The sequence below is a fragment of the Phaethon lepturus genome, unplaced genomic scaffold (genome assembly GCF_000687285.1).
Source record: "Phaethon lepturus isolate BGI_N335 unplaced genomic scaffold, ASM68728v1 scaffold2300, whole genome shotgun sequence".
In the NCBI taxonomy this organism is placed as follows: Eukaryota; Metazoa; Chordata; class Aves; order Phaethontiformes; family Phaethontidae; genus Phaethon; species Phaethon lepturus.
This window is the reverse complement of record NW_010513848.1, coordinates 168-14,410: the sequence shown is the minus strand read 5'-3', so window position 1 is coordinate 14,410 and position 14,243 is coordinate 168. Positions and strand designations below refer to the sequence as shown.

The window sequence follows — 14,243 nt, the reverse complement described above, 5'->3', positions numbered from 1 at the left end:
TGATTTAGGGCTTAAAATAACTTGCAGTGAAGTAGTAGTGTAAAGGTTTATTTATTATCACCTCTTAGTGTTTAATTGAGCTTTGCATTATTTATTTATTCTACAATTTATTTGCTAAGTGAAATTAGAAAATATCTAAATTCCCTGCAAAGTTAGTGCATCAGAATAGAAAAGTGTTTTAGCAAATGGAGTCCACTAATAACTTGGCATTTCCCTTTAACATCACAGTTGCCATTAGACAATTGTGTTTTTCAAAGTTTTCCTAAAAATATTAGCAGAACAATATGAATTTCACATTGCATCTTACCTCACACATCTGTAACTGGAAGAACCTTCTTTCTTTCTCCATCTCTTCTGCAATTTCAGCTCCACTTATTTCTGTACGGATCATCCCATGCAGCTTAGCATGCTCTTTTTTTTCCTTCTCTATTTTTGTACTATAAGGCAAAGAATCAGTCAATGAAGTGAGAAATCCACAGCCCCCCAGGAAATCTGATTATTCACAAAGTCTACTAACAGATGCAGAGCCAAACTCTTGTAGCTTTGCACATTGCTTACTTCCAGATGACATTTCATGTGAAATTTGACAATGACTAGAGATCAGCAATAACACACAGTAGCTGAAATCTAATCAATCATCTGTTAAAATAATGTCCTGACACATATTCCAAAAGAAGGTACTACGTTCTTGCATTGAAGAAAAAAAAAAATCCAGAAATAAAATTATGAATTTTAATTGCAAACATAGGGGGATGTTTAATCCCAACTGACCAAACATTGGTTAACAGAGTTCAATTATGTCACCAGATTTATTGAGTCTCCCCTGTCATCAAGTCATCTTCTATATATACAGGGTTTCTCAAGCCAAAATCACAGTTGCCATCTCCACTTGCTACTGAGCCAGTTGGCACTGGGAATATCGGCCAGCCGGCTGTGTTGCAGACTTCGAAGTCTGCTAGACCAGCTGTCCTAATTCCCTCAAAGTTTCCATGAACATTTTCCAAGACTTCTGAATAAAACAGGTTCTCCTGCAGAATATAAATGAATAACCAATGCCTGCCACACAGTATAACTCCCCTAAACACGCTTGTGCGTTTGTCACAGCTATTCTCCATGTTACTCCTAAAGGCAGTAGCATAATTGTACTACCCAGTTAGATAAGCCTGATATGAAAAAAAGATATTAATAAAAGAAAATACATGAGGGTGTTTACTTTTTGGAGGAAGACTTTTAGTTTGCCATTTGTACCGTTTTGAAGCTGAAAATTCTGGAATGAGTTTCTGGAGGAAATGCTATACAGCTTTTCAACAAGAGGAAGCATTACACAGGAATACAGGAAGCAGATGAGAAGAACAAATAACATATGCAATATCCTACCTTCTCTTGGGCAGTCAAGTGTCTCTCAGCTCTCTCTCTCAAAAGATGACATGTCTCAAGTGCTCTCTTAACCTGATGTTAACATTACCCTAACAGCTTATGGGAAAATGCCCTAGATGGTCTAAGGACTTCCAGTCAACAATACAGTCTGTACTTGTACTTCTCAAGAATGAGGAACTGCCTCCTCTTACACCTCAAGCAGCAAGGGAAAACTAGAATTAACCCCATTAATCCATCCCACAACATTCCCACAGGGAAATATTTTGAATAGCAATTCAAAAAGACCCACTGCACTCTCGGTACTGGCAGAGGCAGCCCTGTGCCGTATTCCAGCAGCCAGCACATCCAGCCAGCGCTGCGCTCCTTCTCAGCCCATCACGTCCTGCCAGCAGCAGATGTTCAGAAGGAAGCTCCTCTCCTTCGAAATAAATATTCTGAAAACCTTCACTCACCTGAATAAAAACTCAATTTCAGAACGTTCTGTTTTCATCAAAAATAAGTCTGTGCTCTTACCCACTTACTGCCAGTTATGCCATTTTGTAGCCACAGAATATGGAGTCCAAACACAAGAATTAAGCAGACATCAACCGTGAACAAGGAACATAAACCATTACAAAAAGACAGAAAATGACAAATGAAAAATACACAGCTCCTTTCTAGCACACACTCTAGGAGATTTTACATTATATCATACTTGATATACTAGAAAAGTCAAACCTCAGAGCAATGATCCAGGATGGTTTTAGTTCTCTCAATTGCCACATTAATCTAACAATTCATGAGGCCAGAGAATTCACTGAAATGTGAGTCAAGTCTAACAACTATCAATTGCCACTGTATTTTCATTGTTTACAAAGAAAAATACTTGAACATAGGATGATATAACCAACTCTAAAATTTTAAGAGCTTACTAACATGTCATAGGGTGTCTCTAAATGCTAGCTAAACCAAAAGACAACTAATTCTACCAGAGAGTCAAACATTATGCACAAATATTACAGCATATATTGCTTTAAGCAATTGAATTCCTTTTAAAGAAAGAGCTAGATTTCAGTGAAAGAGTCCTATCTACTCTTTAAAGGATAAATGATACTCCACAGGAAAAAAGCAGTTAAACCAAGACTAAAGCATACTGACATCTACCAAGTAATTCAGAGAAATAAGATATGCATGAAGCTGTTTGCAGGAGTTTTGGGCTCCATGGCTTAAAAACTTCAGATGCTTTACAAAAAAAACCAAACTATGTCTCAGTGACAAGTACCAGAGATACGTGATGGTGCATTCCACATTTGCATTTCCTTATTACTTATGCTTTTAGTCTCTAACTACATTTTCAGCGTTGTAGTCCAGAATTTAACCTGTTGTTTTGCTACAGTAATATGCTACCTCCTATCTGAATGATTCTACAGGGTACTTTGTTTCTAGGGAAACAAAGAAATCACATAAAGCAGCATTGCATGCAAATCAGGGTCCTAAAGGTTGGCTGTGTCCCCCATCCAAATGTAAGGGTCAACTCAGCTTCAAGTGTCACCCTGCTGTGACATTAACCAAATCCTTCTGGCAAAGACACTTCTACAATGTACCATTGTAGGATTTCCAAATATTGCAGGGTATTCAGGTTTTCCAGGCAGATCAATTAAGCAAAATTAGTATGAGAATTAGGAAAACTCTGGAAAAATCCTCGGGAAGCAGTAAGAAGGAAGCAAGTGTTTTGTAAAGGTGCTGTTCTTGAAGCTCCTACAGCACATAACACATACATAGACTTTGCTGACTAAGATTAAAATCTGAGCCCACTTCAGTCCATTTACAGCACAGCTGCAGATGACTAATATACACTGAGCTCAGATTTGCGTAACAGACAAGTAAAGCTGAAATACAGGATGAAGAATTACAGCAAAAAAGTCAATCAGATACAAAATAAATGGTCTTGCCCATTCAGTTTCCACTATATGACCACTTTTACAGCTCCAATTTGAAAACAACTGCTTTTCAATATAAATTTTCATTTGTATTTCAAAGAAAACAATTTTGTCATACAGAGCATGGTATAAATAAACATCAAAGTAAGCATTTTTATTTTTTAAAACTTAAAAAAAGGCAGGACCTATATTACCATTTAACATGCCAAAGACTGGTATTTATTCTCAGCCAGTGAACAAGGGTAAACAACTAGAATACCCTGTGTACATGCAGCAGTAGTGAACTGGCTGGCTGGGCAGCAATTCTGTCTTTTTTCCTCTTCTTCGCCATATAGCAGTAAGCCAGGCTGAGTTTCGGTACGTACATGAGAAGGTGCAGAGACTGGGTATAGCACCTGGGAAGGCACAGAGTTGAAGAGGGAGCACTCAGAAAAATGGGAGTGCTTCCAAGGGCTATTTGGTTTGACAAAATAATATTATACATTTTCACTCCAAATATCCTCTCTTTGTCTAGCCTTCCTTTTCAGCCCAACTCTCCAACTTCAGCTCTGGCATCCTAGCCTTTCAGTGAAAAGGCCTCCATCTTATTTTATCCTACTATCTGTCACGGCTGACAGTAAAGCATGAGTCTCTCTCTCTCTCTCATCACCCAAGTCCTGAATGAAGAAGTCATCTTTTCCCTTTGGAAATGCTGGAAAGCTTTTCCCTTTCATTCATCCTCCACTGGAGGGTAGGGGAGAAGGGGGCAAGAATGAGCAAAACATGTCCAGATCTTTCCAGTATTTCATCCATAATATCTCCAGATTCATTCAAAGTTCCTTCCATTTAATTTGCAGGGTATCTCTTTCAAAATAAAAATACTTAATACGAAGTCCCAGGCTCAAAGCAGTACATTAAAGCTACCTTGTTTAGCTACTATATTCAAGATGTGACCTCCACGTTGCCTTATGAACATGCTTTAAAAGGAAATGTGGCAGAAATATCTACAATCTATGACTATCAATGATCTATTGAATCAAGTTAGTGCTCCAAAGAAGCAATTTGAGAAAAGCTTGCAGAATTTTCAGATAATTTTAAAAAATTAGTTTACCAAACTGGAAACATCATCACTTAATCAAATAGTTAATGCAGACATCTTTACAGAAGACTGTAATAAGAATTTGTTCATTCTTCCTTTGACTTCAAATGGTTCAGAAACAAATCATTAATGATAGTTACATCTAGATATGAGTGCTTGCATTTCTGCACTGTAGCGTAATGCACCTCAGCCTACTTCCTTGATCTTATAATCCCATAAGCACATTCAAACAACTTGTTCTCTTCACTCAATTGTGCATAACAGACCTCATGCCCGGTTTTAAAAGGAGAATGGCAAAGGAGGAGAGGGAGCCGGCCTGCCCAGGAAAAGCTTGTTAGTTTTCATTAAGCATTTATGTTTCATAGCTTAGCACAACACTTATTAGCAGAGGACTTCTGAAGATAATATGTATTTACAGGCCTAAAAATAAGACAACTTTATTTGAAAAATTAACATTTCTTTCTTTTCAGGAAAGACAGGTTTATGTCTGGAATACAGACACTACCCTAAAAAATGAGTAGATGATACGCTTCAGTGTGTTTATGCTTCTATTTCCTGTGCAAAATCGAAACAAAGTCTTTACCTCAAAATCTACCACAACAGGACGGACTAAACTGAAGAATGTGGGTGAAATCTGGCTTGCTGCCTTGTTGAATATAGCCTGCCTGCTGGGAGAGTGAACAGTTTTTATAATATGTGTGCTCCTTCCCCATATGCTCCCCCGGTGCGTCTGCCATTAGTGTTTAAGTACATGGGGGAAAGCAACTGCCTCACAGCAAAAAGAACCCAGTCTGCACCAAATCTACCCAAGGGACACAGAAAGACTTAGTCCCACTGTGGTGCTGTAGCGTCTGGCAGCATCACCCAGCTCTTACATGGGAAACAAAGACTGTAGCTGAGGTCCCAAGAAAGAAATGCACTGCTTTTAACTAAAGCTTTAAAAACATTTTACATCAACTGAAGCATGTTAATGACTGATGGTGAGAAAAGATGATTATTCATGAATGTCACCTCAGGATGATCCCAATTTTTGATTGAGGTAGGCTGGCATAAAGCTATGGGCCACTTGTTCCTCTTACTCCCTTGAATATTCAAGAACAGTCCCAAGGTATAAAGAAAAATGGATCCAGCCTCCCTCAGTTACTTCATCTAAGGTGATCTTCAGGAAAATACTCCAAGAAATTAGGTAGCTACAGGGTGAAAGAGCTGCATAATAATCAACACTGATGGATGGTGATCCAAGAAGAAGGGATCTTAACATCACTCTCCCAAACACGACTAGATACAGAGTAAATTTTAAACACACTTAATTACATACAGAGTTTGAAGTAGCAGCTCAGAAATTGTTACAGGGGAAAAGCAAAACAAAATGCCATTTTTTAACTAACAATTTATTTTCAAATAGGTCACACGGGTATATTACCACCTGATATGTCATCATAAAGGTGCAAGTAAGAGAGATGAGACATTGAGGCAAATAAGCTCCAATTCTTCCTCATAAAGGCTGCCTATTGAGACAGAAATCAGGATGAAGACACTGTCACTTCTCCACAGACTACAAAAATACCACTTTGCTATCTGGCACTTAGCTTCACAGGCCTGTACTTGTGACTAGGGAGTGCAGATGAACGGTATGATTTTAAGCACATGATACAGAGGGAGACGCGGACAATGAGCAGCCTAGCAGCCCCATGGTTTCTTAACCCAAAGAAAAAGAAAGGGCGGGGGGGGAATACATTCGCATATTTAAAGAAGTATCACCGGAAAAGATAGCTAACTAAGCATAAACCTAGGACTGGTTTTAGGCACAGTCCAAACAAGGAGCTACCTAGGGTAACAGATGGAAGAAGGCCGAGCAAACTTCTGGCTATCAACACCTACATCCACCATCCCACTCTGGCAACACAAGCTGTAGGTGAGACTGAGGTTAGCTCTCTCAGTCCCTTTGCCCCTTTTGTTATTGCAGAGGCTGTGAAGATACTACAACAAAGAAATTCAATTCGTGATTAAGAATTCTTGAGAGGATTCTGCATCCATGCGCTGCTGCAGCATAAGAAAGCTATAAGAAAGTTCAGATCCATTTGGGTCAGCCACAGAATCAAACAGTTATCTCAAGAAACCACGGTGGCACATATAATAGCAAGCCAGGAAAACCTCACTGTTTTCCTATGTCCAAAATTTAATAGATGATAAGAGTTGATCTGAACAGATTCATACTCAAATTCTCACCCTAGCTTCAAAAATCACGTTATTAAACTTCCCATTTCCGATTTGTAAAGACTAACACTCAATAATGATAGCTGGCAACACCTCAACTTATCTGGGAACTGATCTCCTGCACAAAGAGCATCTGACAAATCCCCCCGTCCTACTGCAGCGGCAGGGGTCTCAAGGAAGTTCCAGTCTGAATTGAACTCAACAGAATTACAGAAAATTGGTCTGCTCCTTGGTAGAAGTGAGGCAGCTTGCACTGAAAAAGAATATTCCTTGACTGCCAAATTTAAGCCACAAGAAGTAATTTCTGCTGTTGTAAAACAACCACACAGGAAAAAAAAAAGCCCCTTGTTTTAAAGAATTTTCCTGTGCATAGTATTCCCAGGCTCCCTATCCCAAGCCTCAAGCAGATGATCCTTTGGTCTTGATCAAAGTGAAGGAGTCCAACAGGCTAGACTAAGAGCTTTAAACTCTAGAATATTGATGTGGAGCTTTCATCTAACCTCTTAAAAAAAGTAGAGCACACAGCAATTGTACCAGCCCACCACCTGGAAATATCACAGAAAATGGTAATGGATCTAAAGGAATTTCCTGATGAACATGTGCTAACTTCAGTTTTTGCATGTTGAATAACTTGACAGATAAATGGCTTAGAAATGAACATTCACAAGAAGGTGTGCTTCATTTGTTAAAAAATATCTTTCAGAAACTACAGAAGTAACTTGGAAAGAGGTATCTCCTTACAGTGGAAAAAGGAACCTGTTTTGGATCAAAACCCAAGTGTCTTACTTGAAAGCAAAGTCATAAAGGAGGCTTTCTAAAGGACTGTTGGTTAAAAGGAAAAAAATAATCTCATGACATCATACAAGCAGCATTGGATTCAATCCCACAGACAGAAAATAAACACAATGCCAACATCACATTTTCAGGTCCTGAAACATACACGACATTTCAGGGTATCTACTGTCCTTAAACTCAAATGAGAATCCCCAAAGATACAGATTCAAATACATTTTATGTGGGCATTTTTACTACTCAAGTACTTAATTAAGTTAAAAAACAAATGAAAATATTTCTGGAGTACCTGACTCTCAAACAGACCACCTGCTCTGACCAAACTGAGGAGGAAAATACAAATCTACATCACTGCAACATACTCATCCTGGTGAATATTCTATCAGAAATTCTAAAAGCATCAGAGATCCTTGTCCAGTAGTAACAGCGCTCTTGGTGTATGTCCCAGCAGCGTGCAAATGTATTTACATTCTGCACATAAACTTTGTGGGATGTCACTATGAGTAAGTTATACAGTAAGTAAATGAGCTCTCAAATCCAGCAATCAAGCATGGGTAGACAATAGCAGACTAAATCACAGGACTGTTTTTATGATCCATCCTCAGAGATCAACTACTGCCATGGGCAATGGTTAGAAATCTTCATTACTTCAACAGCTGGTAACTGGCACGGCACCAAATGAGATTGTTCACTGGTATTAAGACCAGGAGACACTGGAGCCATCACAACCTTGCAAGGATTCAGACTCTCAGACTGGAGGTTTTCCTCAACATTTTAGAATGTCTTGTTATGAAAATCCAGCTATAGCTAGGCAGTTTCAAAAACCAAAAGCCACTCAGGTCCTCCTCACAAACCGAGCCTAGAAAGCAGTAATTAGATCATTCTTATCGTTATTCACAAAAGGAACAGTTAAACTTAGTTAACTTGCTGAACTTGTTGCTTTTGTGAGTAAACCACCCACAGGAGTAATTTCTGAAGACTGTTTGCACATGACTTCAGATGCACCAACTCAGTGGGCACCAGAGAATCATAGTAATTTTGTGCAACTAAAAAAATATAAAAAAATAGTGCTAGATTCTTCAGCCAATCTAGGTGACTGGGGATCTGCAAGTTATTTATGTTAAACAGTGTTATCACATGTGATTCTTCTGGATGTGTATAATCAGAAATGGTCTGATATACGCAGCACTACCCCTGAAGATCAAAGATGCTGGATATGGGACACGAAACTCAACCAACAGTCACAGTCCAGGTAATACTGGAATAAGGAATAAAACCGACTACAAAATTCTACTTCAGCTGTGCTGATACAATTGACTGGGTCAACCCAGGAAACAACTGTTCCTCATGTAGAGCACTAAACCACTTGAAGATGTACAAGGTACCAGAATTAATTATGTTTGATTTTAGGTGCTGAGCTTTGTTGACTCATCTGATTAATTTAGATGGATATAAAACTCTGTTATGAAAACCAGTTTTACAGCTGTTTATACTATGCATCAGGCACCTTCAAACAACTTGCTCAGACTCATACAATCATTTAGGTTGGAAAAGACCTGTAAGATCACCAAGTCCAACCGTTAACTTAGCACTGCCAAGTCCACTGCTAAACCATGTCCCTAAGCACCACATCTACATGTCTTTTAAATACGACTCAACCTCCTCTCTGGGCAGCCTGTTCCACTGCTTGACAACCCTTGCAGTGAAGGAAGTTTTCCTACTACCCACTCTAAACCTCCCCTGGCACAATTTGATGCCATTTCCTCTTGTCCTATCATTTGTTACTTGGGAGAAGAGACCAACAACCCAATAAGGCTTGTGCTCTAGACCCTTCACCAGCTTCATTACCCTTCTTTGGACATGCACGAGCACCTCAACGTCCTTCTTGCAGTCACCAGCTTCATTACCCTTCTTTGGACACGCATGAGCACCTCAACATCCTTCTTGCAGGAAGGGGCCCAAAACTGAACACAGGATTCAAGATGTGGCCTCACCAGTGCCGAGTACAGGGGCACGATCACTTCCCTACTCCTGCTGGCCACACTAGTTCTGATACAGGCCAGGATGCTACTCGCCTCCCTGGCCACCTGGGCACACTGCCGGCTCATATTCAGCTGGCTGTCAACACACATCCCCAGGTCCTTTCCCATCAGGCAGCTTTCCAGCCACTCTTCCTCAAGCCTATAGCATTGTGTGGTGGTGTTGTGACCGAAGCACAGGACCCAGCACTTGGCCTTGTTAAACCTCATACAGTTGACCTCTGCCCATCGATCCAGCCTGCCCAGATACCTCTGTACAGACTTCCTACCCTCGAGCAGATCAATACTCCCACCCAACTTGGTGTCGTCTGCAAACTTACTGAGGGAGCACTCAATTCCCTCATCCAGATCATCAATAAAGCTATTGAACAAGACCGGCCCCAAAACAGAGCCCTGGGGAACACCACTTGTGACCAGTCACCAACAGGAGTTAACTCCACTCACCACAACTCTTTAGGCCCAGCCACTCAGGCAGTTTTTTACCCAGGGTACATCTGTCCAAGCGATGAGCAGGCAGTTTTTCCAGGAGAATGTTATGGGAAATGTTGTCAAAGGCTTTACTAAAGTCTAGGTAGACAATATCCACAGTCTTCCTCTACACTAAGCAGGTCACCTTGTCATAGAAGGACACCAGGTTGGTCAAGCAGGACTTGCCTTTCCTAAACCCATGCTGACTGGGCCTGATCACCTGGCTGTCCTGTAGATGCCACGTGATGCCACTCAAGATGATCTGCTCCATAACCTTCCCCGGCACCGAGGTCAGACTGACAGGCCTGTAGTTCTCTGGTTCCTCCTTCCAGAACTTTTTGTAGATAGGTGTCACATTTGCTAACTTCCAGTCATCTGGGACCTCCCTGGTTAGCCAGGACTGATGATAAATGATGGCAGGTGGCTTGGTGAGCACTTCCATCAGCACCCTCAGTACCCTTATAGTAAACTGGGCTGAACACGCAACATGACACACAGTTAACAAGATTCATACAGGTATTCATCCTCTTCTAGTACACAAGACACTTGCTGAGAGCATCCAATCTTGGCATGAAATGCAGAAAATACCCATTTCTTTAAATAAACCACACTAATGAACTATGGTTTACTAAGGTTACTGGACTGATCCAGAATCATGGGCAGTTTTCTAATGGTAGCAGCAAACAAACTCACACCCCCACTAGCCTTACCATTTTGTTGGTAAGGCTCAGCATCAAATAAGGTCTTCCTTAGAGACCTTGGCATTGGGCACAGTATCATGAGATCCGCTAGAGCCAGAGGTATTACAGAGTCACTACAAGGGTTTTAGGCTAACAAATCCAGAACTAAAGCTTGACTTGCATATTCTTGGTATTTTTTGTTAAGACATTTGAAAACACTCAGGCATAAAGTATATAATTTCTTCTGTGCTCTTCTGACTGAAGAAACTTGCTAATTATAGTGAATTAGTCACCGATGAGAAGAAAAAAAACCCAACAACAGATTCTTAAAAGGATATCAAGTACAATTATGTTGCTGCACTTTTGGTAGTTAAGGGTGAAAACAAAGGGTGACTAACTTTTCCTTTTACATAGTAGTGTCCCCCGAAAGTAGAGGAAGGCACAAAGGAAAGTGGACTTTTACATGTAGTAGATTACAGGGTAGTAATATGGGTACTATTAAAAATTTTTAAAAATTATTTCCTAATTAAAGCAAAGCTTTCTCAATTGAAGTGGAAGAATATACAGTGGAAGAACATGCACTGGGAGATTATGCTTGTTACTTGGAACTTCATTAAGCAAAGAGGACTACCACAGACACTAACTGTCACAGTACACATACACACAAAAGATAATTTACTCATGAAGTAAGTTGTATATTACAGAATTTGAAATGATTGTGTCTATGCACTTGTCTTTTCACACAGCTCCAGGTTTTATGAAAAAAAGGGAAAAAAATGGAAAAAAAAAAAGAGCTCAGTTTCTCAGCTAGGACTTCTGGCTGGGACCTTAACATTAAATAATGATCTTTATAGATTTCAGTTAAACCTTTATTTAAAAAAGGAAGTATAAAAGATACATACACTTTTGTTTCATAGTCCTTCCAAGCTTTATCAAAGGGTTTTTTCAGGTCCTGTCAAGAAAAAGAAAAAAAGTTATTTACACAAAAAATACTGTGGATCTAACAATGAAGACACACCTTGGCCATCTGCAGCACCTACTAGAATAAGGGACTCCACTGTTTCTTGAATAGCTCACATAAGGATTATGTAAAAGCAATCTTGCACATAAGAAAAGCAATCTTGTACACAGAATTAATACACTCTTGTTTTTAAAAGCGTCTCTAGGTTGCTTTTTACTATGCTTTATACAGCTCCATTCTACTCCTCAAAAGGTATAACTACATGTTATCCCAAGAGCACACTATGCAATTAATCAAATCAGCTGTTTTCTCATCGTTCCATCTCTGGCTCCACTGGAAAGAAGTGCCTGTCATGAGGCTGTGGTATAACCTTGGCTAAGAACTTGATTCATCCCACTAAAGTTAAAGAAATCAATTTCCTACTGACTCAATGGGATTATAGGCCATACGGCTTGACATAACTAATTCTATGAGAATTTTGAATTAGTTAGGTTCCAAATTCCTTTATTTTTTCCCTCTGAAGAAGGAAATTTGGATAGAATTAACAAGTTGTAAAATTATTTCGCTGATTTCTAAAAAAGCAGCAGTTGAAATTTTGCTGGAGTTCAAGAGAGCAGCCAACTACAAAAAAATACCGTTAACTGTCAGACGCTGGAAAAATTTTGCGACTACAGACAGCTAGTTATTTCAACAATTATAAAATTAATTAAAGCAGCGTTTGATTATTTTATCAAGTCAGGAACATGGGGCAACACTGTATTGTAATAAATGTATCTATTCTGACCTAGAAAAAGAGAAGAACAAGAGTGAAATGTGGCAAGGAAGCAACACAAAGACGATAAGCCCATCTTACTTTATCCTCCAGTAATTTACATAGAACATTTTTAGTCTATGTACATTTTTCTTCCTTCAGTGTCCTAGAACAATAGCTGCCAGTTGCTTCCTGTTTGCTCAGTAGTAAACGAAGCATAAGCCAAACAAGATTGCTGGCTATAGGCTTTGAAATTTATTATAAACATATCATCATTTGAGTCCTAAGTTGTTATTATTTCAAATAGGAAATATCCTCAGGGCACAAATACATCTCAGCTTTGTTAAGAAGAATCCTATGCTCATGCAGTCTAATGGATAATAATAATCCATATACTTCCAGGTAAGTTTAGAATGCTAAATAAATACATTAATAATGATCCATTTAAATAAAGTACTACCCCCCTCAACTAAATAAATATTTGTAAATTAGTAATTCTTACACCTCTTTCTCTGCTTATCTTCTACACCTCAGGGCTGCTTTTAAAGCTTCTCAAATGTTTTGTATACATAGTCAAAAGCATGCTGTATATGAAACCACAAACAGAAGGGATGACTCAATTCACCAAAAAAATTCTCTTGTTTATTAAGCGAATATATTACTTTAGTATCCCATGCCTGCCATCAAATAAGATTAATACATTGGCTAAATGTTTTTATTTATATATAAAATTATTGTTGGTGCAATAAGAAGATAAACATACCCCTTTTACTCCTTTCAGATCTCCCTTCAGCAAACTGTCCAATGGAAAAGTGATTATGTTGTTCATATTCTGAATCTATAACAAGAAAATTACATCAAAACATTTAATATATTTTAATGCAGAATGTACACTGTCTCAATTCACACATTTCAGAAAGTTTTACAAAGAAATCTTATATTATTTTCCTAACACTACTTTATGAAGATGTTTATCAGTACAGCCAGTAATCAAAGATGGAGGCAACATGAGTTAATTAAACTTACTCTGGAAACACTATAACCCAACCCAGCAGGAAACCTGCAGAATTACTTCTGATGAAAAATACCTCATCCAACAGTGACTGCAAAATAAGACCATTAATTTTACATTGCCTCTTTTAATTCTTTAAATTATATTAAAACAGTGATACAATTTGTCAGCATTTATATATTTTAAGTTCATCAGTATATTTTAGTCTTGTTTATTTTCCAGTCTCTTCAGACCTATTCCATAAAACATATCTGCTATTCTCACAATACATGGCATCTTACTCTGACAGAATTTATAAAGACAAAGAACACTGGCCTGTAAAAAAGCCACTATTCAAATTTTTCCCACATATTCTAAAAAAGTAATACATCTGCCTTACTTATCTCATACAAACTTTGAAATAAGGATTTTATGAGGCCTTGAGTATGCAAGTAATTCAAGAGTAAACAAGTAAGCCAAGAAAAAACCGCATAATTTCAAATGAAGACAACAGTAAAATAGTCATGGTTCTATATAAAGTATCCGTCCAATAATATTTTGGTAAGAAAAAAGACTGAAGAAAGATGGCAGGAATAAGACAATAAGTAGTATCCGGAAAAGAAAGACTTCATGTCCAATCTTTTATGATCCAGGGAAAATATTCAAGGTATGGGCCATGATGTCAAGGCACAGAGTTTAAACTGTAACAATTCAAATGGATTGCAGTGAAGAGTAAAAAACAGAGTATTTTAGAATCACACAGTGGAAAAAAAAAATCAGAATAACTTTTGCAGCAGTGTGGTAAAGGTTTCCTTTGGATGGATATCTTTTTTTGATGTTATTGTTAGCTGTTCTTTTAAAACGTGATTTTTTCAAGAAGCACTGAAATGCATATATGGAGATGGACTTCAAATGTTCAAAGTCCAGAAAGAACTTTGCATCACACAGCAACAAACTCCTGTTTCTTCAG

At 38.5% G+C, this 14,243-nt stretch overlaps 1 protein-coding gene across 1 annotated transcript in view; it reads right to left on the bottom strand.

Annotated features, from left to right (window-relative positions):
* ASAP2 (ArfGAP with SH3 domain, ankyrin repeat and PH domain 2) overlaps positions 1-13,120 on the bottom strand; it is a gene marked incomplete at its 5' end in the record, with an annotated part of 54,589 nt that extends 41,469 nt beyond the window's left edge. The window contains 3 exons of the mRNA XM_010291068.1: positions 308-437; positions 11,473-11,522; positions 13,046-13,120. Coding sequence (XP_010289370.1) covers positions 308-437; positions 11,473-11,522; positions 13,046-13,120 — 255 coding nt within the window. The remainder of the gene's footprint in view (positions 1-307; positions 438-11,472; positions 11,523-13,045) is intronic.
* Positions 13,121-14,243: the final 1,123 nt, after the last annotated feature.